The 27,791-nt window shown below is 45.4% G+C and overlaps 1 protein-coding gene across 2 annotated transcripts; it reads left to right on the top strand.

Moving 5' to 3' along the window:
- The first annotated feature begins 15,926 nt into the window (after window positions 1-15,926).
- On the top strand, window positions 15,927-27,387 carry DMP1 (dentin matrix acidic phosphoprotein 1). 2 transcript variants are annotated; one of them, XM_064450361.1, is made up of 5 exons: window positions 15,927-23,535; window positions 24,339-24,412; window positions 24,513-24,560; window positions 25,047-25,301; window positions 25,461-27,387. In XM_064450361.1, exons 2-5 carry the CDS (start codon window positions 24,359-24,361, stop codon window positions 26,742-26,744), a joined length of 1,641 nt encoding a protein of 546 aa, XP_064306431.1. In that variant the 5' UTR covers window positions 15,927-23,535; window positions 24,339-24,358; the 3' UTR covers window positions 26,745-27,387. The 2 variants fall into 2 exon arrangements, with proteins under 2 accessions (XP_064306431.1, XP_064306430.1); XM_064450360.1 differs by lacking the exon at window positions 25,047-25,301.
- Window positions 27,388-27,791: the final 404 nt, after the last annotated feature.

The following is a 27,791-nucleotide window of genomic DNA, read 5'->3' as shown; positions in this document are numbered from 1 at the left end:
GCTTTTCAGGTCACGTAGAAGACAAAAGTTAGTGGTACAGTGATAGGGTTTAGAGGTTTCCTTTCTGTAAGCAACATGAAAAGAAAGTTAGGATTTGGGAATAATGGTCTAAAAATGACTGATGGAAGCAATATAGTGGCTGCTTAGTCTGAAGACCCACAAAATTTCTATGCAGTGTCCAGTTGTACATAAACTCAGGTGTTAGACCAGCTTATCTAGAGGACGCTTTGATCTTGGTTCTTTTACAGGACTTAAGCTGTATGCTGTGTTCACAAACTCCAGTGGTGTTACTAAAAGGCAGAGTTAAGACTGTTCAGCCCTGTAAATCTTTATCTACTCCTCTGAGATACTACTTTTTGAAAAATGTCCCTTTTTGTTTAGTTCTGAGACAATGGCTGATTGTGGCATCTCTAACGGCCAAGGTTTCTCCTGACTGCTCTTCTTTGTGGCTGTAGTAAGAAGAATTAAGTGTTGAAGTGCTGTCCAGGCTGCTTGAGGGACAGGTTTAAATCCTGCTTTGGAAGCAGCAAACCCAACTATTCTGCACAGTGGTGCGTGAGACGGATGGCTGGAAGAACATGCAAGGCATTAGGAATGTCTTCAGTATATGCTAATATCCTCATGTGAGTGAAAGACAGGCAACTCATTTTTACCTCACATGTCACCAGCAAATTTCCTCACGTTTGCAGGGCACATGAACTATGAACTGGAAGTTTCTATGGCTGTGTCCCTGGGAGAAGCAAAAATAAACAAGTAATGTTGTTTCTGTCGTGTCCCCCCCCCCCCCCCTTTTTTTTAATTTTACTGTATTGCTTTCTTATTCTTTTTAATTTCCTCCTATTCTTTTTGCTGTATTTGTATGAAATCAGTAGGATTCTTATTCTGCTTCTGCTTCTGCTCTCATTCTACTGGCTGTTTTTCCTCAGAAATTGTAGTCTTGCTCTTCACACACACACACCCCTCTTGCACTTTAAATATTTTTACTTTCCACCTAATATATATCCTTTTTCAATGCTTCCCCCTTTCCTAATGAAACACATCTCTGTGTCCTTAGCTGAAGAACATCGTGTCTTTTGCTGGTTGAACTCCCTGGCATATAAGAAACTGGCAGTGGTTTCAGCCAGTTAGGTCAACTGTATTTAATCACATAAGGCTCAGTGTATGCTTTTAAAATGTTCACCCAGATGGGTTTCCTTGGGGAGGGGGAAGAACCCAAAACCCCAGAGGGAGAATTCCAGGGGAGGTTGTGTTTATGGGAGCCAGACTGGTGAAGCAAGAAGGAAGGACCTTGAGCATTACATTGTTTTTTTGTTTTGTTTGTGTTTTGTATAGAAGCTTGCAAAAGCATCCTGGCTACCTCCGTCCTTAGATCTGAAGTGTACACTTTGGAAGATCCCTGTGTTACATATTATTTAATATCAATATCTTTTAGTTAATGAAGAGCAAAACACTTCATTAGTGGGGCATATCTAGTATGCAAACTATTTTTCTTGCAGTTAACAGATTTAGACCCCAAATTATCTCTTATCTAATTATCTGTTATCTCTTTGGTGTCCAGATTTATTTGTTTAACTTGTTTCCAGAGGGAAAGACAGAATAAAACAAAAGCCATTAATGAGCATATGCAAAATGCCTCACTGCACTGTGTAAGGTCAGTCATTTCAGATCAAGGCAAGTTTTGTTAGACTGAGGGTCATGCAGGCAACTTGCCAGAAGCGCAGGGGCATAATCCAGTTTCATGTGTAGCCCTAAAAACTGTATACTGTGCTTTCGAAGGCCTGGCAAGTGACTGAGGAAAGAAGTATTTGAATTAGTCAGGTAGTCTTGATTTCTGTTTCTCTGTTCTTGGTGAGCAACACAGCCCTGGGCACGTCACTTAACTGAGTTTCTTTTTCTAAAAATCTCAGTTGTCATATTTGTTTTGGTAGACTAGTTTGAGAGTTATAAATGAAAAGCTCTGCATGGTGTATTTTATTTATAATTAGTTTTTTAATTTGGCGCTCTCGCTGGCTGAAAAAGTTGCTGTTGCCACCTTTGGCCAAATAATAAAAAAGTGGTTGGAATAGATCTGAGTTAAAGTGGCAGGACAGGCTTTTGTATTTTTCTCATGGTAACTAGCCCACAGTGTCCCATAGGAAGCATAAGCCTAATTACTGGGGAAGTCTGACCACCTTGAATGAAGTATAGAACATAGCTCAGTTGAATATCTTTTTTTTTTTTCTAGTCATGATACTCCAAATGAGTTGCAAGGATTTATAATATTTTCTCCATTAGGATAGTCTACCCCAGACATTAAACAGCATTTCAAAACACACTCTTAAACTGTAATGCATGTGCCAGTATTGCCAGTGTTAATTCTTGGTTTTTGCCTTTCTGAATATGGCAGCAATACCAATTCCTGTGCAAAAAGTGTCTCCTCCCACTCTTTTCAGAGCAAGGAATTTTGGGGTTTAGATGGTGCCTCATAGTGGACCTGACTGCTCTAACTTAGCCGTGTAATTCTGCATCTCCTTCCTGTGATACCAGTCCCATTGTGCAGCCAGTACAGACTGCACAGTGTTTGCCACTGGTGGCTGGAAACTGCTGGAAAAGTTCAATAGCCATAGTCACAAAGATTTTTTTCAATGCTGACTGTACTTCTGAAGGGAGAGCAGTAGGGGAAGTTGGGCTGACTGTTATAAAAGCTGCAAACAGCCACTTCAACAGGGAGAAAAAAAATCTTCATACAATGGACTGTGGTCCCTTCTGTCCACCAGTCGTGAAAGGAGTGTTTCTGTTGGTGTCATTCCATGTTTAGTTAGGCTCCAGGGCCTTGGTTGTGCAACATGCCAAGGTCTTCTGCCAGAATCCAGGAGAACCTTTTTGCTTGCTACACGTAAGCCATGTGAAGGGTTTTAGGTGGTTTGCTGGGGTAGGAGCCAAGGGATTTGCAGCTTGAAGGGTAAAGCTCTTAGTGAAGGGAAAAAACCACAAGGAACTCTTCCTGCAAGCCTACAGCCCTTTTTGCTGCAAAGGTTGTAGCTCATGGCAGTAGGATTTTTGTACTTGCTCATTTAGTGTTTCAGTGTTAGAAAGGAAAAGTAATTTTTGCTGAAGTAATAGAATAGCCAGCCTGAGCAGGTGCAGAGATGAGAAATCTCTTGTGGGTCATACATAATATATGGCAATTAAGATGGTGATGGAGGACATTAAGCATCAGATAACTCTAATATGATACAAGGATCTGCGTTGTGACATTCACTTTTTTTTTATGCTGAAATTTAAATGTGAAGAAAATTTGTTCTTGCTTTAATTTCCAAATTTATCCTACAGAACAGACTTTCTAAAAACAAGCTTTTGTAACATATAAGATCAATAGAACTGTTACACAAGAAGCTATTTTAAAAGCAAGCAGATATCCCCCTGGAGAAATGCAGTCACTATACTCTTTAGGCAAATCTGTAGGAAAACTTACCCAAAAGATGAATATGATATTTCTTGCGTATGATTTTTTTTTTTTTTAACCCAGAAATGAGGAATTTAAAAATACTTCAGCTTGAGGTATTGAGAAAGCAGCACTAACTAGGCCATCCACCTCTTTTTCAGGCTTGGAAAGAAGAATATGTTTTGCCTGAAACTTGGAGGAGGCAAAAGCTCAGAGTTGTTTATTCCATCACAGCGGGTTCCCAGCAGGGTACATGTAGCTCAGCTTAAAATGGAAAAAAAAAATTGCTTTTCTTGATGTGGATGTGATAATTGCTCTGAGTAAACAACCTCTGAATGACCCTTTTTCAGAGGACAGTGCACAGCTGCTGAGCTGAGATGGAGCTAAGGGTGCTTTGGTGCGCTCAGTGTTACTGAACACAGAGGCAGTGGGCCATGTTAGACAGCTCTAAGGTAGGATCCTTCAGCTGCTGCACAGAGAAGTCAGTCCAGGTTGTGAGAGCCTCTGCTAGGGCTTGAGCAGAGTTTCTTTATGAAAAGGAGTTGCCTCTCTGAGCATGGGCTGCACACAACAGCACTGCATTATAACCTCTGTAGGCACCTGAGGGCCTGCTGAGCATAGTGAAATCAGTCCCAGCCTGTGATCATGCTTAGAGAAATGTATGGTGGGTAACTGAAACTTCTGATAAATGAGTAGGTTTTAAAAGATTAAATGCTTATCCATCTACTTGGTTTGCTGAACTTGCAGACAGTAACACTCCCCTCCAGTAAGGAAAGCTGGAAAAACGGATCACAAGTTAAATGTCAGTTTATCCTTAAGATAAGTGGATTAACAAAAGTGCCGTTTAAAGGCTCATGATTGTGTGTCTTCTATTTGGAAACCCAAAGGTTTTAACTGAACAGTTCAAGTTTTAGCTGAGATGACTGCTTGTGTCCTTCAGCCTTCAGTTGTGGAGACTACTGCTTAGGGGTTATTTTACTCCTTGTGGCTCTGCAGTTGCTGGTATCTTTGCTGAAACTCAAGCAATACACTCTTGGGGATCAGAGAGACTACTTGTGACCTTATTCCTGACAGGAAGACTGCACAAGGGTTGCTATTCTAATAGTGTGTCAGTAGTCACTTGAAATACTGATCAATTACATTATTTTTGTCTAGAGGGCTTGAAGTAATGGCATCTGGCATGCCTGCTAGTCTTGCCTGTCCTCCTCAGCTATACTGTACCACATGCATTTTGTACACCAGTCCAGCTCAGCCACCCAGGAATTTCACGGGGGTTCACTGTCATTGCTCATAGCAGGAAGTCTGCATCTTTAATCATAAACTAGAGAGAATTTCAAGAATAGATGAGATGCAAAGTGCAGTCTTTCCTGCTGTGTCTGTGTTTTGGTTTTGATTCAACATTGTTGTCACCACTGAAACAACAAACCTCATGCAGCTGCAACCTAGCAGGGTTCTCTTGCTTTTTGAAATGCCAACCAAAGTGATTAACTTGCAAAGACTATGGCTGAAGGTGACAAATACCTTATGTTTAACAAAAGAAATCATGCAGATTGACCTACTTTCAGCTCTAGCATTGGCAGAAAAATCTGTGTAGGCTTTTGTCATTAGACTTAACTCTAGAAGATGAAGCTGTCCGATCCCCTGCTATCACTAATGAGTGTAAATGTTGTCTGGCATTTAGAAAAGAGATCTGGAAGACAGTGGGTCAGCTTTGGAACTCAGTTTCTCATTGCGTAGAATAGGCATGAATGCTCATTTCATGAGGATGAGACCTGGGTAATAAGCTTTTGTAAAACCTTGAGTCAGGTGACATGTTTTAAGACTGATTTTCATAATTATTAAAATGACAGAGAAGTTTCAGAATTGAGCTTTCATTCATATATCTCAAGTATCAGTAAGAAACCATGTAATGTGATTTTTTTCTAAATCATCCCATAGAAACTTTTTTTGACTGCAATAAAATTGGATGTCTTGTAATTATTGTGAAAGGTCTCCACCTGCTGCTATGCCAAGCTTGTTAGCAAGAAATGCTGATGCCCATATAGTCCTTGTAGCCAGGTGAGGATCACAGCATGAGTACTCTGGGTGGATGGAGTTTTGTGTACAAGTAATTGTGTACAAGTGGAAATTCATGAGTGTGGAAATGGAGAGTTCTCCATGCAATGTCTGTTCTTTCATTAACTAAGGTGTACACTACCCTTAATGTGCTGTACCAGCTGCAATTTATGTCTAGGTCTGTTTCAAAAGCCCTTGTTAGAGCATGTGTGTACACATGTTATATATGTGTATAAACTGGCTCATGTGTGTACGTATAAAAATAAAAGGCAGAGTTAGAGGCAGAGAACTGATTTGAGTAAAACAAGACATTGTAATAAGAAAATAAATACCAGAGCATAAAACTATTCCACTTATTCTGTACCAGCAAATAGCTGCTAATGAGAATTGATCCCTCTGATGCTACTAGTCTTACAGCTGCAAAAGCCATTGGCCATAAGTTCTTGCTGGCTGAATGCAAAAAAAAAAAACCTGGAACAACAGTATTTCAGGACATGTTAAAACAGTTTTAAAATAAAACATTCACATTAACTTAATGTAATTGTTCGATCTGTAAACTTCCCTTCTACCATTTGATTTTATTTTCTTCTTGTTGAGGTCTGGGTTTTTAGTCGAGTTGTTGTTGTTTTTTTTCAGAGCCCTGTGTAGTTTAAGTCCAGTTCAAGCCAAAAAGGCTTTGATTTAATTTAAGGTCAAAATGAGACCTCTTTTAGTTGTCAAAACTATTGTCTATATTTGATATCAATTGGTGGGTTTTGTCATCTTCCAGAATCTGCATTTCCTTCATGGATGCCCCATTTGCTACAGGTTTTTACCAGTTCTACTAACACCTTTGTTAAAGGTTCCTCCAAGATCAGCCGCAGTTTCTAACTCTCCTCTCTGTTATGGGAAAAGAGAAGGGTGAGTCTACTTTGTTGTGGCCTTGTCTATTGGATTAAGGTTCCTGAACTGGTATTACAGGAGACTGACAAATGTTGGGAAGTCAGGTTGCACTGTGGCTTTCAGCTGGACAATTGTATGCTTCTGCAAGAGGCATGTATTTTGTTTGACTCTCGTTGGCCATCGCATAATTCTTTATTGTTTTGCAGGATTATAGGGAAAATAATGGTCCCAGCATTCAGATAAAGATCATCTTCCTCAACACAATGACTATACAGTGTTTTCTCTTACAGAGAACATTTCTTTCTGTTCTAGACATTAACATCTGAAATGATTTATCCTTAAAACAAACAATAATACTCTATGAAAGCTTCAGCTATTTCACAGTAAATGAAAAAAAAAATTGCAGAGGGTTAGATACAAGCCATTCTAAGGTTTTAATTAAAAATAAAGAAGAAACAGTACCATAGCAGTAGAAGAGGTGTTCTTTCTTGATTAGCTGGACGGGAAATCCTTGAGCCTTGCAAAATCTTGCTGCTTTTCTTGTGATATATTTTGGTGTCTGATATGGACTCTCTCAGCCAGTGTGTTTTGCTGTAAGCTTCAATTTGAAGGAAGATGGTGCTCTATGGTTCATGGTAAAACTAAAGGAAACAATCTCCTAGGTTTCCATGGGGTGAGGTGGGGGTAATGGGCTAGCGTAATTCTGCGGAATTAATTGAATCAGAAAGACCATTCAGTGTTCACAGGCTCTGGGCCAGTGGAGCTCAGCCATTGTACGGGAAGGACATATTTAGTCTTTTGTGGGGAGGGGAGCCAAAGGGAGCGGGTACAATAGTTTCTGCTACACTGGCTGGCCCCAGAAGAGCTGAACTAAGGGATCAGCTGGGGCAGTCACACTGTGGGCCTGGGGGAAAGTAAAGCACAAAGGATGCTGGTCCTTGCTAAACTTTTTAGCATTGTTTCAATATACTGTACATGGCAGATGTAAGCCTGTAAAAAGGAAGAAGGTAGAGGAGTGAAGAGTGAAGCTCTAAACTAATAATGTAAAAAATAAGATTGGCTGGAAAGTCTTGCATAACTCTTAGGCATCAGCTATTTTGAAGCTGTTGCCATGGCTGTGCTGTCTGATAGTGATGGTACAGAGCAAGCTGGTGTAAGTGTGAAAATCTCTACAAGCGGTGCCTGCCTGCAACAGATGCTTTGTGGCTTTTGGTTTTGTAATGATTCAGTATTAATAAGTTTAATCTTTCTTTTTTTCTTCTGATTTCATTATTCCATAAAATGCATCTCCTGAACTGGAATACTTTCTGGGAGGTTCTCAGATCAGAAGTAGTGGAGCAGTTGCACCAATGTCAGAACACAGGCACTTCCAGTGGCGTATACAGTAAAGTCAACAGATCAGACCTCCAATTTCCCATTCTAATATTATGTCTTATTAATGAGGACGCTTTGCATATTGTGCTGACATGATTGGAAGAGAGGTCAAAGTAAAATGAAATGAAGTGTATAAATGGTAAGAACTGTAATGCAAATGCTGGAAATTCAGTCATTTTAGATAATGTTTGAACATAGTTTTTTTAAAGGTTACAGTTTTACTAGCTTCTACTCTGTTCATCCCAAAAGGTAATAGGCATTGTGAAGGTGATTAGACAAGATACAGTGAGAGATGTATGAAAATTTACCATGCTTTTTATGGCCAACTGTGAAATTTATTGTTAATAAAATTTAAAGGGAAAAAAAAAAAAAGCTGAAATCACTGCTTGAGCCCTCTCTCTGTAGACCAAGCAGAAAATAAAACTTGAACAAAACCCCATGAAAAATTCTTTAAATCCCTTACCCTTTTATCTCTGCTTCTTTGCCTGGAAACTAATTCATGCCTATTGGAGTTGAAATTCTGCTGATCTGTCAGCAAGTCAGCATCTGAAAGAAGCAATGATATTTCAGAACTTCCCGTTTGTTTTTTCTTTTGTTGTGCATTACTAAAAGATGACTGTTTTTATCTATTAAAAACTTCATTGTGTGCCATGAGCATCCCTCTTTGTACTATCAGATTAGCTTTATTTGGGGATCAAAGATAAGTGGTTTTCTGTGACTTTTAAATACTCCAGGTATGAACAGATCCTCAGCTAACAGAAGAAAGAGATTCAGGTGCCTCCCCAGAAATTAGGACGAATATGCCAATGCTAATCTTATGCTAGTGAAGTATTTAGGTCTTTTTCTCATAAGATTTTTGGATAATGGCTATTAACACTTGCCTTGAAATTGTTAATTCATAAAAAAGTGCCAGACTGTGAAGAACTGTGCAGGAACTTGAAGATGAAATTTGTAGTGGTTTGAAGGTTATTATTGGAAAATATGTATGTGATTTCTAAGCTTTGTCTCTGTGTGTTTAAACAGCTTGCTTTGGAGTTACAGGGTGGTGGGGGAGGAAATACTTTGGTTTTGAGGATGTTGAAGGATTATACATTGTTTATCAAAGCTGTTACATATTTGCAAAATGGTTCATTAAATCAAAATTTCTGGTTTTGCATTTGACAACAAAATGCTTTGGCCAAGAAAAGATCCCTGGTTGTTTTCTGAGTGTCATCAGGTGGCTTGAGCTTGTCTCAGAGCCACCAGTACTAGTGAGGAAGCCTGTAGTCAGACCCACTGTGTCAGGTAGCACAATTTTTGGAAACCCTTTCATCGATGGATTAATAGTTCTCTCTCCAGAAAGAGGTGCTGTACCATCATGGTAAGGGGGAAACCAAGTAGCTGCTGTGCTGGAAAACTGCAGCCTAGAAATTTTTGTTGTTACTCATTAGATAATTATTCTGTTTCCAAGTGAAATAATATCCTGTCCCCACCTCTGTTTTACTTGGGAGGAAGGACTTGAGCACTAATGTGGTTGACAGCTAGATGACCTTTTCATTAAGTATATGGCTGCATCAATTCTGGCTCAACAATAGAAGGGCATGAATTAAATTAATACCAGTATTACGCCAGAGGTCTGGATATCCTGGCTTGATCTTTGCTTTAGTTTCCATTTGTGTTTCAGTGCTGTGCTTGTAGCCTGTGAGTTGGATACAAAAATGTGGGATGCATCTCAGCAGATGTGTCAGTGGAGAGCTTTCTCATTTCAGTAGACTTTGGACTAACCCTGATTTAATTAGTTAAGACCAGATATTCCCCATATTGCCTGATCCATGCATAGCTGTTAGACAGCAGTGAATGTGACACATTCCATCAACATGTGCTTGAGAAGGATTGATGTATCACTGCAATTGGAGCATCAGTGGGTCCCGTTTTGGTTGTCTGCTGTACTGTGCAATTATTGATGTACCTCACATGAAATGCCTGGTTTCATTTTAGACTTCAGCTCTTTAATTGCAGCCTACACTGTTATGGTGAAGTCATGCATTATCCAGAAGGAGGGTGGGAAAGCTGGATATGTGGGGTTCTCTTTAAGAGTATTTTTGGGCAAAATGAGTGCTTACTGGTGAATAGTATGTGCTGGTCTTCAGTAAGTCTGACCTGCAGCGAGGAGAAGAGGAGTATGGCTGTTGGAAGGAAAAAAACCCCTACACGTAGAGGAAAAAGAAAGGGAGAACATGCAGCACACAAACAATGAAGAAAGATTAAACACGGAAGAAAGATGACAAGTGCAGGAAGGTGAAAAACTTTGATTTATCCATGTGTCACTGTGATAGCTGCTAAACAGACACTTGAAACAAAGGAAGAGGTAAAGCTCAGAGATGTTTGTGTTACATTTATTAATATGCCTGTCTTGCATTGTATTCCCTGGCAGGAAAGATCTGTGGGTATGACTGTGGGAAGAAGGAGTTAGAATGAAAAGGCATTTGTTTTTATTGGAGCTGTCTGCACATCTGCATGCTTGGTACAGCCATAGGCCTTCAGATCTCTGCCCACAAGAGAGTGGTGTTGAGCCGTACACTTCCATACCAGGTATGAGGGTTCAATTTACAGGTTTTTAAAATGTAAAATGAGAAAGCATATTTGCCTTCTGAAGGCTTCTCGTACCGAATTTGGACTGAAATTTTTGTACCCTGAAAAATTAAACTTCAGCATAGCTTTTTTGACTCTAAAAGCTGCCCTTCTCAGTTAGAGATCAGCAATATCCTGAGTCCTTTCAAGATTAGCAAACATCTCTTAAGATGGAGCATAATAATAAATGCATATGGGCTGATGATTAATATTTTGAAACTGAGCTATCTCCTAAGAGGTTTTTGAGTGAAAGATCTCAATAAAATGTGGCATATCATTAAAACTATTTTTGAAAATCGCATAGAAACTAAAAGTCCTTCTATGTGTTCTTTTTAGCCTGTTAGTTGGTCAGCCCTGCATCTAAAAACAGGTTCAAAAGCCATATAGACTATGTGGTTTCACACTTTCACAGTTTATCTTATGCACTAGTCCAGGAGCCCCCCCATCATCAGTGTTTTATTCCATATAGCAGGAGTTCTGTATACTTGCACATTATAATTCCTTTATTATGTGGTGTTTTCCAATCCTTCAGCAATCTTCATTTGTCAAAACCTTATATTGCTTTTTAAAAAATATTGTTGCTCTTTATTTCTTGATCTATCTTTATTAAATGCTGTACTGAATGTATTTCTGTGTGTGGTTTTCCTGATACCTGAGAAGAGAACAAGTGCCAGCCAGGACTCCTGTCACCTGAATGTACGGACACAAGTCGCACTTACAATGCATGGGAACTGACTCCAAAACAGGCTGAGGCTCTGATGAGGCTGCCCATGTGTTGCTGCTAAATCAGGCTTTTGTCTTTTGAGGCATGATGCAGTTAGTGTATTAGACACTCTCATCCTGTCTCCTGTGAGCTGTTGCACTGGGCTGTGTCATGTTTGACCACATTGCCTACATAAGCTGAAATTAAATGTTTAAAAAAGAGGGAGAGAAATAAACATCTTTCTCAGCCGGGGAACATTTGACTCCTGTTGGGGGGAGCTATTTTAAAGCTCAGACTGAAGGATGGCTATTTTTGCCCTTCAGCCAGCCAGACTCAGCTATTGGTCTATATTGTCTGAAACGTTTTGTTAACTGAATTCTTAAAAGGAAGGAAGGAAAAAAAAAAACCACGAAAAGTTCTTAAACCAGCAACAGGTAGACATGGCTCTAAACTGAAAAGATCTTACCTGTACCTGAACCCTTCTGTAGTTTGGGGCTGTGGAGATGTGCTTTGTCTTGCCATATTATCCAAGGGTGCGTTTGCTTTAATAATGAGACGGAGAGTTTGAGGTCAGCATGGGCAATTCTGCTCAATGCGCTGATGTTGCACAAGGTGCGTGATCTCCAAGTGTGGCTCAAGAGTTGGTGGTTATTTCACTTAATCATTTCAGATGCACAGTGCAGTTAGAGGCTTTTGGGGAAGCATAACGCAGAAGCAGACTGTTACACAGTGGATGCTGCTGTCCAGATAGCATCAGATGTTGTTGCAGTTCATCCACCTCGTTGCTGGTGTTCAGCTGAGTACTTGCCTTAAGGCTGCCTGTGTAGATGAATTTAAGTCTAGGGATGGGGGGGTCAAACACGTTTCATATTATGGATGGATTCCATTTCATTCAGTATTGAAGCTGGTTGCCACATGAAGCAGCTCTGCAGCTGTTTGGGAACACCATGAAACAAATATAAGTGGAGGAAAAAAAAGCCACTTGTGATGGGGAAGCTGATGTAAAAAGCATGTTAAGACTTATAAAGGAGTTTGTCAAGACCTTTTTTTAAATAGGTGCTGTGACCTTTGATGGCAAGCAGCAAAGCCTTTGTAAGAAGACATAAAAATTGTGCAACATTGCACTTAATCTGTTCCTTGTTGATTCAGGAATGGCATCGCCTTAGCCTGGAGTATCAACATCTCCTGTTGTGGCTCTGATTCTTCTGCTAATATTTCATATAGCCTGGAAGAGGCTTAGTTCAGCTCTAATGCTGGGTCCCTCTTGCTCAGGAATTGGCAAAAAACAAGTGTGGTTTTGTACAACTAAACAAGCCCTGTCCGGCTCCTGGGCCCTTCTTACCTTGCCTCCGAGGCAGCATTTCAGGGAGCTTTGCTTGCTGCTCGGAGCTCTGGGGTGGCAGCTCTTGGGTTTTTTTTTTCACTTGGCTGAGGGCAGCTAGGCATTGCTCTGGAGCGGGCAGCTGCTCTCAGGGGTTTGCAGGGCACAGGAGGGTTTTGGTATCCCCCACAGCATTGTGCCCCTGGCTTCTGCCCTGGGTGACTGCTCCCCTCTTCCCTCAGGTTTTTCCCTTGCTATGTGCATCCTTGACTTTGTGCAATTACCACTTCCTTAAATAGAAATAAATACTGAGGAGTGTGTGTTATTTATGATAGCATGAAGGTCAGGCTCCTATCAAGTCTGCCATTTGCGTGTGTGATGTCTTGCTGCTTACAGCCTCTTGCAAAGAAGTGTCTGTGGGCGGGTGGGTATAATGTCTGTTGTTCAGCAAGTGATGGGTTTAAATATACCACTTGTGAATTACCTGATGGGAGCAGTTTTAGAAGGCAGTCCACGCCTGCCACGTTTTAGTTCTCTGGTGGGAAAGGTATTTGAAGAGATGTTTACTTCAAAACAAAGTCAACTAAACATGAAGGGAACAGGGCACTGAGAAGAGATAAATATCTTGCAGACTTGGGCAGCATCATTGCTACAGTGACTGGTGGTTTTCATTGCAGTCCAAATGCATCTCTGGGGTAGCTCAGGTCACTGGATTTGTATTGCGTAGAGGGGAGCAAAGGAGCAACAAGACGGGGTGAGCTGGGAGGGGAATATGCAGGCAGCTTGCTTTTCACAGGGTCATAGGGACCTTCTGGCAAGAAGGGAGGAGTGAGGAGATAGAAACACTCTTGCCATAAGTTGTCCATCATCTCTAGCTCCCCCAGCACCAGAAACGTAGAAGGTATTTAAATGGACTTGTTTCCCCTTTAGGCAAAGGTTTGGGATTAGTGAAGGCTCAATGTAGTTGAGCTGATTTAAAATGTATGTCTGACTTGTCCTCAGTCAATTTATTGGATTTTTACACAAATCCACCTCACCTCTTCTGTATGTGTTCTAAATGATTTTTTGAGCGAAGGCTTCATGGACAATTCCAGATGGTTGTGTTTACTCTGGACATTCAAGAAGTGTCTTGCATAGTAGAACTTTTATTTCTATTTATTTAATTTTCTTGTTATTTACTTTTATTTAAAGAGCTTTGTTCGATCATTTCCTTGCTATTGCAGAAACACCTTGGTAAATTATACAGTACTGTTATAAATGTGTTTCCATTGCCTTTTGCGTAAATGAAGTAAGGATAAAGAAGTAGAGCATTCTTTTGATAGGCCTTTTTTAATATGCTGGTTTTGGTATGTTTTATTAAAAGGGTTTTAGACATCTATCTTTTAATCAAAGACTGGTATTCATTTCCACGTACCCTTCTCTAGCGCTATAGCAACGACTTCCTGTCTGAACAAGTTACACTAATTTCAGTGCTAAGAATCCAAAAATAGCTGTGGGGAGAGGAGTCAAATTATAGTTTTACCGTGGGATGAGGTGGTGGGAAGGAGAAGGATGCTGCATCTTCTCCCTGCGTGGGCACGGGTGCCTTTCTCGCTGTGCTCAGAGGGAAGCAGAACCCAAACTGGGCGCAAACAGAGCACTGTGCAGAGGCACCACCTTGCAGGAAGCTGTGAGTGTTGCCTGCTTTCCCCCAGAAATTCAGCTCCTGAAGTCCACAGCCAGAAAAAAACCAGCCTATTAGCAGCACCACACATTGTACCACAAGGTCTCCATGGCTGTCACATCAGGATGTAATTGTTACAGAAAAGGAAAGAAAGAATAATTATTTAGAATATTTCTATATGTAAAATTCTCAATAATACTATGCATTTGCTAGTTTGTTTGTTACCCGTAAAGCCAGAAGCTCTAGGCCCAAGCATTGGTGAGCTGTGCATAGCTGAGGGGTCTGCAGTGCCCAGCATGAACCCATCTCTTGCCCCCCATGTCTGTACACCTCCGTGCTGCATCCTATACCTCCATCATGGCAGCATTTCCCTACACTGCATCACTGCGCTGGAGTTGTGGCTGTAAGCACCTGATCAGCTGGAGAAATGGCCATCACTGCCAAACCTAGTACAATACACACTGCAGGTGGGTCAGGAAAAGCTCATTCAGAGCAACCCTGGCTGTTGTCAGTCCCCAGCCCATGCCAGCTCAGCAGAAAGTTTATGGCTGCCACCAGCAGTGCTGTGCTGTGGGACTGCCCCAGTACTGCACGCAGCTGGCATGGACTGGTTTTGCTAATGGATCTATGCTGGGAAATGGGTTTTCTTGAAAAATTCACAGAAGTGTTTTTTGACCAATGCCTGTTTGAGTGCACCATTTGTATTAATTTTGGCCAGCTCTCACTAGCTTTATTTTGGGGTTTGGTTTTATTAAAAAGGAAAAATATTAGGGAGGAGAATCAACCCAAAACCTTCCTTTATTCCATTTATTTTTCAGTTGTGTGAGCAGGTATTGGAGGGAATGGAAAGATTTGAGTGTACTTGCTGGAGCAAATTAGTCATATGAAGAGATGATGGCTGTGGACATGGGCAAGATTTCAATATGCTCTGAGTAGTGAAGTGCTTAAGCCCGCAGTGCTGAGAGGAGTATGGATGAGATGAATCATTTTTTGTGATTCTGGCCCAATTTCTTCAGTAAGGAGTGCATAGACCCTGCTGAAGGCAGAGGATGCCCTGGTGTGTAAGCTGAGGTGATGCTTCCAGGGATCCTCCAACTCTGACCCTGTGCAGCTGGGCAGGCAGAGGAAGTCCTTTTATGGCTCTGCATTCCCATTTGGGCTGTTTCAGGAGAGGTGCCTGGCAGAAGGCAGAGGTGGTGATGCCACTTCCTTATAGAAAGCCACAAAGCAAACTGCATAATTACATCTGGGCAGAGCAGGGCTGCTCCCACAGCATGGGCACCTTACAGTTACCATACGTGACTTGAGTAGGAAGACAGTGCCAGAGCTTGCAGACATTTCAAGTGACACAATTATTAGAAACCCTCAGGAAACCTTTTGTCATGACTTGAGCCCTGGCGTTACGTTAAAAAAAAACAAAAAAGCAGCCTGCAGGGGAGTGTTGTATACCTGCTCCAGTTGTGGGACCGCACAGGTCGGGAACAGGCAGTGGTTCTTGACCCTGCTTCCCCAGCCAGCACCTTGCCTGTGTTTTCCCTGCTTGGTTATCAAACATATCTCCACACCTTTTTGTTTGTGACTGGTTATGCAAAAGTGTGAATCCCCTGCATGAGGGTAATTGCTTATCCAGTGTTCATTTCTTATGAGCACTTTTTTAAGATTTCTGCTTGTATTGTCTCCTGTGCAATATTCTTCTACGCGTTCAGCATGCAGGAAAAAAAAAAAGAGCACTGTTTGACAAGAGGGGTTTCCAGCAGGAATAGTGAAGAGGAAATAGCCTGAGTCAGAAGGCTGTGATTAGCATGTGCAGTCACACATGTAACTCCTTTGAGATGTGTAATTTGTAATGATTGTGTATATATATATATATATATATGTGTAAATTGAGATTTAATTCAGCTGGAAGTTTAACAGAGTATGAATATACTTGTCCAGTAGAATGTGTCTGTTGTGTAAGACTTCAGTGTGACACTTATAGAGTGCTCATTTAGGTTGATTGGTACAGAATTACAAAGAACAACTAGGAAGGGGTGGGGGGAAGCTTTATTCATTAATAGATCAAAGGAGGAAGAGCGTTAAAGTGATCACATTGTTGAGAGTGAACGGTTGATCAGCCCTATAACTGGTATCTGAATTGGGTAAACTGATTCCTGGGGTGAATAAATAGAAGATCTTCTAAACCTAGGTCTTAAAAGCAGTAAGCAATTCATATTGCAGTCTGTGTGAATGTGGAGCAGAAATGCAGATTTGTGTCCCAGAATCGGGGGTGGCTGCTGCCAAGTGCTGGGGTGATATTCCCGAGCTGCCTTTTAGTGCACTGGCAGTGGACTGTGTACAGCCTCCCTGGGAAATCCAGACCAGTGCTTTGGCTGCTGGTCAAGCGCTTATATGGGTTTGTCACCAACAACTCCACGTGTTGTTTTCAGGAAAAGTATTTTCACTTAATCATTCCAGGTTTTCCTTAGTCCCTCTGACATTCAAAACACTGCTGCTTTGCTGTAGGATGAGCAGTTTGGCTGTGTGGCACAGGTGCTGTGCTGAACGAGCTCAGCTCAAAGGGAAACTCACGCAATGTGTGATGTGGTACTACAGTTAGGCTTGGGTTGAGTTTTGAACAATGAGGGTTTAATTACTTTGTAAGCACAGGAGAAAATTTGCAAATAAACAAATGTCTTCTTGACTGTCGGGAACCACTTCTGCTGTCCCAGAGATTTAATATCTTCTGTCTTGCTTTTACTTTCTATGGTTGTATTGGTTGAGACTTCTTTGTTTTGAGTTTGTTTTTTTAGGTTGTTTGGGGTTTGGTAGTGGTTTTTTCTTTTATTTTGGAGTGGGGTTTTTTTGTCTTTTAAAAGAGTTATTAACGTTTTGAAGATTAAAAAAAAGATGAGTAAGGCTAAGGAAAAGCATGTTGTCAGCATTAGGGGAGAACATTTCAGGTGAAGCATTTCAGGGATTTAGCTCATTGCAAACTGGACAAACTTGGAGGTAGAATTTATCATCCTGAGCCAGACCAAGGGTCTGGTAACCCTCATTCCAATGAGGCCTGGTGCAGGACACATCTTCAAGCAGTGTGCAGACCTTGTCACAACAGATGATGCTTTGACTACGGGGCAGGGTTTCCACTCACAGGGTTAGTCACTGATGGGGACCATCTTTCTCTGTTGTTCTCTGATGGAGTTGTGCACTCTGCACACCCAGAAGACTGGATGCCCCAGCTCACAGCTGCTCAGCATCTTGCAGGATGAAGCTCATAGTTGAGAAAACAACTGCAAACTGGCTTCTGTCCTTTGGAGGTAAGAGCCAAATTGCTGTTGGTCTATTGCTCACGGCTGCATTGATGGTGTCTGTCCAGCTTTTCCAGGCTCCCAGGGACTGAGGTAATGTTTCCTGTCCAGCTACACTGAGCAGCAACCAATTTAGACCAAGTGAGCCATAATGACAGTACAGGAACCAGAGGAGTGCTGACCACCTTCCAGGAGGAGGGTCGTCTTCTCTGTACATAAGCCTTCATCCCTCGAGCTGCCAACCCTATCCTGACCTCTCTGCCCACTCCAGGCAGCCTGTGCCTTCACATCACCCATTTGCACTCATGCAGTCCCTATTTCATACAATCATTTCAATCAGTCATTTCCTTCTGATAGTTTTTTCCTTCCAACAAGACATCAGGGTACTGTGAAACGTTTGTAGACATCTGATAGGCATGCACAGTGCAGCTGGTTGTATTTCAAACCTGCAACTTGGAGCAGGTCACCCAAGCCGCCAGCTTATGCGAGGGCAAAGCCAGCCCCAGCTTATTGCTGTATTTTATTTCCTGAGAGCACTGGCATCACGCTACTTTGCCAGTGTCTGGCTGGCATCTCTGCGATTCCAGTTGAAGCAGGGGTGAGTGCAGGGAGATGGCTGGAGAGGGCTTTTCATGCTAAGGCTCTGTTATTGAGCCTTAACAGCTTGTGATTGACAAATACTTATTGCTCCCACCTCCCAAGGGACTGACTGCTGAGCAGGGAATGATTGTAAAAGATATTGTACTCTGAATGAAATTTTAGGAGCTGTAATTACGCATTGCTGTAGCTATGATTACTGCTGTCAGTGTCTGTCCCTGCTCTTGTTTTGACCGAGGGCAGCAAGCTGCAGTTTTGCCTGTGTGCAGGAAGGTGTGTTAGATCTGACAGTGGCCAGACAGAAGCTAGGCACCTGGTCCATAGCTGATGAAGTAATGGCCTCAAATTAGAGATTTCAGCCAAGCTGGCTGATGAATATGCATTTATAGGACCTGAGAATCTGGTCACACGCATCTAGCGGAGATGGCACAAGGTGCCTGCCTAGCCATGACTTCCAGTTGCAATGGGTACAATACAAATACCCATTATTGCTCCATGCATTTCCCTGCGGCAATGAGTAGAAGCACAAACTGCAAAGTAGCACAGAACAGGTACAATACCTGTGAGCCTTTGTCCAAACAGACTGTCAAGGCAATGTGCTTGTTTTGTGGATCCCCTGCCCAGAAGAGGCTGGAGCCATGTGCGTGGAGACAGGGGTGAGGAGGGACAGGGGCTGCGGAGGAAGCAGCCTTGTCCTGTTCCCAAAAAGGTAGGTGCAAGGGGCTGAGCAGCCTCCATTTGTACTTTCCACCTGCTGCAGCCTTTTAGGAAGGGGCTTTCACTTGTGATGGTTGTGTGTGCCTGAAAACCAGCAGCTGGCAATAGGAGCATACCCAATTATTCACAAGTAGTACTTTCGGTTCCTGTAAAAGGAATGGAGCTGGCACCTGTTAGGCAAGTACACCTTGCATGTGGAAAAAGTAATCACACTGTTACTCCCACAGTTGTTTTTCATTTCAAGAGTTAATTGCTTGGCTCTGCATGGAGCCAGCCTACAGGGCTGGGTCCTTACTGTCCCCATCCCATCTGTCTGCAGCATCCAGGATAGATGGGGGTGGCCACACAGGTCTAGTTTTGACAAGTGCCTCTGCGTGGCATTTTCTTCTGAGGGAAAAACATTTGCAAAGAGCCTGGAGCCCGTTGCTCAGAGGAGGGTGGTATAAAAATGCTAGAAATGGAAGTGATGGGAGTGTGGGCTGGCATGGAGGTGGGGAGAGAGGGGTTTCAGGAAATTGTCTTGCACGTGTGTTGGGAAAGAGCATGGAACTCTTGTTGGTAGGACAAGATCAGCACAGTGGTCACCTTTCTTCAGCAGTGTCATGGAGACTTCAGTGTGTGATGTATTTCAACCTGAAATAGGTAACTGAAATAGGGCAAATGATTGGTGCCTTAAAACTGCTTATTTCTCTGGCTATAAAGGAAACTCCATGGTACACAGCTATGGGTGAGTTAGTGATCCTACCCCTGTGCTGTCAGCGGGCAAGGGAAGAAGGCTGTTGGTCTTGTGCAGGGGTCTAGTGCGTGTCTGTAATCCAGGTCTCAGGCTCCTATGATGTGTTTTTTTTTTTTCCAGTGAGGAGAAATAGCAAATTTTAAAGGCTTAGCATAAACCAAGCTTGTGCCCTCCTCCGCACTGTGAAAAAAACACTCTGGTAACTTCAATCTGCCATGTATTTGTAACTTTGAGGCTTGCGTCTGGGAGGAGTTGAAATATCAATGCTGTTCTCCAAATGCCTAAAATGTTATTATTTAGCTACTGCATTATGTGTCACATTAATGCTATGAAATGCAGGTAATACTTACTCAGACTTTAGGGAACAGACATGACACCTTTGCTCAGATCCTTTGCATGTGTGGAGGAGACAAAGCTAGGCTGCTTCTCCCCCCTGCACCCACAGCTGCCAGCTGTGGTCTGTCCACCTGTGAAGCAGATAGCGATGCGGGGACCTGGCTGGTCTGCAAGGCTGAGCACCCTTTCTTAGAGGAGCAGTATGGGAATAAATCCTTTGGGATTGGGTGCTGGGTAATTCCTGGTGCTAATGTGCCAGGTACAGGGGGAAACAAATATTTAGGCGGCAAAGTTTTCCCTGCCTGCTCCAAATTGAAAATGCAGCACTGCATTGTATTCCCTGTCACCAGTACGTGCTCAGCAAAGGGATTTGGATCTGGATCTGACCATAAGGCAGGAGCTGATGTTGAGTCTTTGGGAAAGGGCCAAGGACATGTGCCTTGAGTCCTGTTCTCCTCCTGGTCTCTCCTGTACCAGTTCATTCATTGGTCCTTTTCCTTTTGATGCTGCTGTCAAAACCCATAGGTATAATGAGAAGTGCACCAGCAACGTGAATACTATGACAATACCTTGGACTTAGAAAAAAAAAAAAAAAGAAGGAACAGTGTGTTTTTTGGTAAATATTAATTTATTGAGTTTTCAATGCTGAGATGTCTCAATTGACAGAGGAGAGCAGCCATTATGTGCCTCTACCATCAGCTTGCTCTCTGCAGTGCCATCTTCTATCTTGGTTTTGGCATCTCTAATCCCTTCTGCTGTCTGCACTCATATCTTTTCTCTGTCCTCATGAACACCGCACAGTCCAACTTGTCAAACAGAAAAGTTAAATTTCTGCATCTTTTTACCAGCCCTGCCAGGCCTCTTGTCTCTGACTCAGCCACCTCTTCCCTGGTAGGCTGAGGGTGCCAGCTTTAGCCTGGCCAGGTTTCTTCCATCGTCCTTGCCTTGCTGCTTCCCATCCCAGCCATTTCCAGCAATGTAGCATCTTGGGAGAGTAGGACTTGGGGAAATGTACAGTGGTATTTAGAACACTAGTCAGACAGCTGTTTCCCTCACCCTTATTCCATTTCTCACCTCTGGTGTAACAACAATAATCCTAAATGTTATTGTTTTGATGGTTTGGGGTTGGGTTTTTTGTTGTTGATTTTGTTTGTTTGTTTTTAAGGCTTATTTTAAGGTTACAATGTGTGGGCTGGGGTTTCCTTTCCTTGCAAAACAAAGGCAGAGCTGCTTGGGCAGTCAGGCTGATGCTGTGGGATGCTCTCTGGATGGGATTTGGGAGACAGACCTTGGTCTTTCAACCCAGGGTTACTGAAGGCTGCAGGGACTTGGGGTCAGGTCGGGGTGCTGGCAGTGAGCACTCTTGGGTGCACTGGTGCCATGGATGTTTCAGGGCCACCAGTGAGGAGGGAGGTGACCTCAGGACAGGTGGCTGGTGGGGTGGTGAGTGACCTGTGTTATTAAAATGCCAGGTATGCACAGCTCAGTGTTTATCCCCTTCTCACACAGCGGTACTTTGATGCAATGCAGCACCAGGTCTTTGGGGGCTGAGCTAAATGCAGGTTTGATGTAAAAAAAACCAAAAAAAAAGCCAAACCAACACCAAACAACAAAAAATGGTAATTGTTGGAGGTGCCTTAAAAAGGCTGGCAATGTGAACTCATATCTGGCCAGGGACGGGTATAATTTTGTCACAGGTCAAGAGGAAAATATATTCTGTAGTATCTGCAGCACGGGTCAGGTGGGGAAGAAGAGGGAAACCATCTGCCAAAGGTGTGCACATGTGTGAGAGCGAGTGGCTTAATGGTGCCTGTCTCGAGGCCAAGGGGCTGTGGGGAAAGCAGCAGGGCCAGGGTAGCACCAGGGCCTCCCTGCATGGGGGACAGGAGGAAGGAGAAAAAAGATGCTAGTCACACTTGGCACCTGCGTAGTCCTTGCACAGTCCTCACAGGGCAGACACGCACAGTCCCCTGGCTGGTAATGATGGGGGGAAGAGGCGGGAGATTTCGGAGGATGAAATTAAGCAAACATTCACAACAGCAGGGCCAACACACTGACATGTCTGGTTTCATAAGATGCCCTGCCAAGCTGGAGTGGTGTCACAGCATGGGGGATGCTTGCTGGATGCTGTTGTCTGTTGATGATACATCCTGAGCAAATTCAGATAATCTGCAGTTTACAGAGCCTTGGCTCCATCCTGACCCTGCTCAAGTTTCCTTAAGTGACTTATTTGGCAGTGCCAACATCTGTGAATCCCTGTAAACCTGCAGCCCTTTCCATGTCCCCTGGGCTATGCCTTGCCCTCTGGGAATTTGGGTCACCGTACCAAAGTGCTATTGCAGGTGACTGGTTTGCCAGGGCTTTACAGCAGGGCAGGCCAGCAGCTGTTTGCCACTGAAGGTGAACCACGTTTCATGGGCTTACCCTGCCACGGTGGCTCCCTGGATTGGGGCTTTGCTGTCTGAAGGCCTCTTTTTTCTACCCAGGGCAGCAGAAATATCTCCTTCCACCTAGAGAGGATGTGCAAATGCTCCTCACAGAGCATCAATGCTGTCATTTACCCTTTCCCAACAATACACCACCTGTAGGCACCCTCCTCATGGTCCCCTTGCCCCGTGGCCATGCCCACCATCTGTGGCTTGGCTGTGAAAAGAGCGCAGCTTGCAGAGCAGGGACTCCTTGCCTGCTTCAAAGCAACCTACTTGCACTTGCAGGGTGTTTTTCATTAGCAGAGATGGGGCGTTTGTGGGCATGGAGGATTTAGCAATGGCCAAAGACAGCCAAGGAAGTCGCCTTCCTTCCACCCAGGCTGGGGCAAAAGGAAAAGCTGGTGTATGCCTGGGGCATGCTGGTCCTGTCCTAAACTGCACGGGCAGAGAGGTCAGTTGCGCTGGCAGGGTGCGTGCATGTGTGCAAGCTCCCTCTCATACTGTCTGTGAGTGAGCTGGCGCTCTGTGCTGCTGGCTTACTCTGTTGTTTAGAGTAGGTAATCCATGCTACACCAAGAAACCTTGGGGTATATATGGTGCATGTATATGTGGTCATATATATATAATTGCATGTACATGCCCATACACATGTGCATGTGTTGTTGCCCGTGTTTTCCAGAGCGGACATTTCATGCCCTGGCCAGCAGCTGGAAAAAGTGCTGGGGACGCCACACTCCCTCTGTACAGGGGGTGGGATCATCCCTGCACACCTTCATTTAGTATTTCCTTTCTCCCTTGCACGAGCGCATGTGTGGGCACGAAAATAGGCATGTCCTCTCCTTCTAGCACAATGTTTTGTGCTCCTGTCCTGAGGCACAGGGGAAGGCTGAGTCCCAGCAGGGGAATGGTCCCACACAGGTTTCAGCATCCTGGCCTGTGGCACAGGGCAAACGTCGCTCCCAAATGCACACATTAGGAGGATGCCATCCCTGGGATGGGGTCCGGTGCTTGGCGTGGGTGATGCCATAGTTGTTTGTGTGTATCACGGCGGGAAGTGTGTGAACAGAATAAATTTAGCAGTCAAAACACAGGGCTGGCGCAGTTAGTCATTAACTGCAAGCCTGTCTCGTCATCCTGCAACCACAAGGAGCTTTTTTAGGGCCGGCGTCCCAGCGGAGGCCAGAGGAAGCGTGGGAGGCCAGTTCCCGGTGACACCTCCGCACGTGGCAGTGCTGCCTGCCGGTGCCATTGGCTGCCCCCTGCCCAGGGCCGGCACCAGCCAGCTGTTAAATGCCCGTGCAGCCACACTGGGGCACACAGCCTGGGGGCATCCCAAAACAGGCAGCCAGTTTGCCCCATCCCAAGCACTGGAAGAGACACCGACTTGCACCACGCCTTAAGGTAAAGGTTTAGATTTCTTTCAGTTGCTTTGGTATTGCCTGGAGTGAAAATGGCAATTTCTGGGGACAGGGGTTGTAAATTTCCTTGCAAGTTTTGGGAGAAAGCAGGAGAGATTTGTAAGCTGGGATGTAGGTGTTGCTTTGTAAGGTAAGAAATCAGAAGCATGGCTCTCTGCTCCAGCATGTTTCGGGTGCAGGGTGATGTGCAGTGCTGTTAGCATATCCCATGAGGATGTGGTGCTGGGCTGCCTAAGGGACTTGGAAATTGAGAGCCGAGCTGGAGGAAGGCCCCCTGCTGCTTCACTTGCCTGTGCAGGCAGCAGTGCTGCTGGGATGTCAGACTGATGCAGTGCTCCACGGGGTTATCTTACCAGGGTGCACTGCTCTGGGGCTGTGGGGACCACACTGGGTGGGAGGCACGGCTCTGCAGCCCCATGGTCTCATGGTGCTGCCCATCTGTGGTGCCGGCTCCTGTCATAGCCAGCAAGCTCAGCTGGGTGATGGGTGACATTACCATGGGAACAGGGGATTTGGAGGAGTTTTAATGATGCTTAGACAAAAAATCTGCAAGAATATGGCCAGGTATTTCAAATTGCAAACTAAAGGGAAGTTCCTGCACAGGAGATGCAAGGAGGTGGCATGAGCAAAAATCCCTTGGCTTGTTTGTTGACATGCTAGGCTGAGCACTATGTGCCAGGACAGCAAGGCTGTATCAGTTGGAAGGGCTTTGCTGGGCCAAGTTACAGGCAGGGGCATGTGCAGATGCTTTGCACTAGTGTGCAAATACTTCGCTCCCCGTTGCAGCTGCAGGGACCACAATTGACATGAAGGCTGCCTTCCTGGTGCTGCTCCTCTGGGCCATAGCCTGTGCTCACCCCGTAAGTACCCACTGGACAGGTACTCAAACCCCAAACCCCATCGGTCTCGCCCAGCCAAAGCACACCAGTCACTGATCAGCTGTCTCCTGGATGTGTTTAGGTGCCTGGCCGTGAGCCTGCCCGACCCCGCCGCAGCACCCAGCAGGAGGTAAGCCGGGGGGTGCCCCCATCGTGCAGGTGGCAGCCGTTCACAGAGCAAGTCTGGGATGGGGAGCCAGCCCTGGGCAGGCATCCTTGGACCAGGCACCTGCAGAAAGAGTCTGCCACTTCTGTGGGTCTTTGAGCTTTGCCCATCTACTCAGTCTTTTCAAGCTGCGTTGGTTTCACCTCATTTCATCTTGCCTCCCTGTGCACATTCCCAGTTCACCTGATGTGTTCTGCTGTGTTAGTCCTGAAAAAGGAGTTTCTGTGCTCTGAAGCATCATGGTTTGGGCTTTTCTGAGTTGCCCTTCTGTTGGTGGCTATGTTTTTTTTTTTTTGCATCAGCAGAAACAACTGAAGGGCTGAGGTGTGAGCAATGAAAAAGGCTCGAGCACTTGCATAGCTTAGGAGCAGTATATCATCCAACAGCAGTAGCAGTAGATGTGCAGAGGTGTTTAATAAACCAAAGCACTGTGTCATGTTTTGCCTCCAGGACACAGCAAGTGAAGATTACATCCACAAGCTGGGCAACTTCCTGGGTGGTGGAGATGGTAGACATCCTCCTGCCAGCATGGAGAGGGGGGACAATGCCCTTGCCGGGGACCTGGCGGGTGGGAACGCCGTGGGCGAGGAGCTGGGTGAGCATGGTGGCCAAGACAAGGGAGGCAGAGCTGGGGAGGCTCAGCACCTGAACTGGGTGGACCACGAGGCTGCAAGTGCCCAGGACGGGAATGGCCTTGGTTTCCTGGTGAGTGAGTGGAGAGGGGTGTTTTGGTCTGTGAGGCAAGTGCACTTAGCCCCAGATCTAGTGTCAGTCAGGGTAGCGCTTGGCCTGCATGGTGAGCAGTGCCAGTAGTGCCTGTGACCTGCAAGCCTTTGCATTTGTCTCCATTTGTCACCTCCATAGGAGGAGGATGCACGGGATGCTGATGATGGTGACAACAGAGAGCGCCATGGCACTGGAGTCAGCGGGCTTACTTCCCATGCTGGTGGGCTCCTGGATGAGGAGGATGACAGTGGGGATGACACCTTCGATGAGAATGGGGAAGAGGAGAGGGGCGAAGGTCCTACTTACGTGGCTGGTGTCGATGGGACAGGCGAACACGGCCATGATGCTGGCCATGGGGATGCTGGGGCTGGTGGAGGGCATGGCGACAGCAGCAGCAGTAGCAGCAGTGAGAGCATTGGGGCAGACCACCAGCGGTACAGGAACTACCTCGGCAGCTGGTATGGACGGACCTACAGGCGGGGTGGGGGCAGCAGCAGCAGCCAGGAGGAGGAGAGCTATAATTTTGAGGATGAAGCTATGCAGGGCGATGACCCCTCCGTCTTCGATGGCCCAGGCAGCAGCTATAAGGGGCGCCGTGCTGGCCCCCGTGCCCCAGGGAGCAGCCGAGAGAGCGGCTTGGGGGCTGGCTTCCACCACTGGGAGGAAGGTGACAGCAGGTCCCCAGAGGTAGAGGACACTGACTCAGGAGAAGACAGCCCATCCACAGAGGACAACAGTCAGTCAGAAGAGCCTGCCACCAGCCAGTCAGAGGAAAACAGCACCAGCCGCTCTGGGGAGGATGGGGAGGGAGAGGACGGGGATGGGGAGGACAGCCCCTCCAGGCAGGGCGAGAGCAGCAAGTCAAGGGAGCGCACTGCAGAGCAATCAGACAAGGAGCTTGGGGAGTCCCCAGAGGACACCTCCCAGGAGGTGGTGAGCCGGGAAGGGCAGGAGGACCAGGAGTCTGCCAGGGACAGGAGTGCACCTTCCACTCCTGACAGCAAGTCCAGGGAAGACCAGGGTGACAAGAGCAAGTCCAGGGAAGATGATGGTGACCAGAGCCAGTCCACAGAGGACACTGTGGAGGAGTCAAAGGAGGACAAGAATGACTCCAACCCTGATGGGGACGTGCCAAGCACATCAGCTGAGAGCCAGAGTGAATCCCCAGAGGATGATGGCAGCCAAGAGGACAATACAGGTGAGGACAGCAGGTCCACAGAGAGCAACAACAGTGAGTCCCAGGAGGATGAGGAGGAGGAGGAGAGCCACTCGCAGGAGGATGCCACCCGTGAGTCCAGTAGCCATGGGGATGACAGCTCTCCACAGAGCCTGGAGAGCGGGAGCCGCAAACGGCGGCCAGGTGCCTACCGCAACAAGCCTGCTGCTGACTACGATGACAATGACTGCCAGGACGGATACTGACACGTGTCCCACAGCCTTGGTGCTGGGAGGTATGGGGGGAGGAGGGGTTTAATTTATTTGCTATATAGCCTGGTTGATTTCTTCCTGGGAAGATGCTGTGGGTAAAATGGAGGCAAGTTCACCAGGGCTTGACCTGGGCACACCACATGGGTTGTGAAGTGGAAGGTGATGCCAGACACACAGAAAACGCCAAACTACAGTGAGAAAAGCAATTTCCTATACCAAATCAGAGAGCAGCCAAGAGCTGTGAGTGCCAGCAGGGTGATGCTGCCCGCTTGCCACAAGGGCACAGTGGTGGCTTGGCACTCCGGGAGCTGTGCCTGGGCATGCTGGGCAGAAAGGTCCCTGCATTCACCCCTTGTATTTACCTACCACTGCCGTAAGAGCCTCTGCCCAGACTCCAATGGGAGCTTTCTGTTAGCTCTATGTCCTGCATATAAGGGGGAAAAGCTACACCTGGTGTGCACATGCAGTGCGTGGGCTCAGTGGTGTGCGAAGTACCACTTCAGGATGGGATGTATGTAATATTTTGTAAGAAATGTACAGAAAACATTATATTATATCCTTTTTGCACTTGTATTTCAAAGCTGAAATGTACCCTGTTGATTTCTTTAATTACCATTAAAACCATCAAACTCCAGTGGTGTGATATGAGGTGTTGCTGGTTTTCTCTCCCAGGGTAGTTGGGTGCTGCCATTTGGGGATGGACTGGAGTGAGTGGGGAGGAAAGGGCAGGCTGTCTGCATGCGGAGCCACAGCATGCTGAGGTGAGGAGTGTTCCCCCACCCTTTTTTCCTGGTGCCCCAAGGGCCACCCCTGCCCCTAGGTGACCCAGCAGTGGGATGGAAAAGCTGGCTAATGGCCCCAATGAGCTGGGCCTGGGGGTTAGCTATATTGTGGCTATCGCCTGCTGCAATGTGAGCAAGGGTTGTTCTGCTATTCCTGAGGTGCTGGGAAGGAGATGCCCCAGGGGACAGGGGCTCTCCTGGACCACTGGCTCTGGGTGACCATGGTGGCCCCTGGTGCCAGGCCCTCTGCAGCAGAGAC

Source organism: Phalacrocorax carbo, chromosome 4 (genome assembly GCF_963921805.1).
Source record: "Phalacrocorax carbo chromosome 4, bPhaCar2.1, whole genome shotgun sequence".
NCBI classification, from domain to species: Eukaryota; Metazoa; Chordata; class Aves; order Suliformes; family Phalacrocoracidae; genus Phalacrocorax; species Phalacrocorax carbo.
Note: the sequence above shows the minus strand (reverse complement) of the source record. Positions and strands in the feature narration are given on the sequence as shown.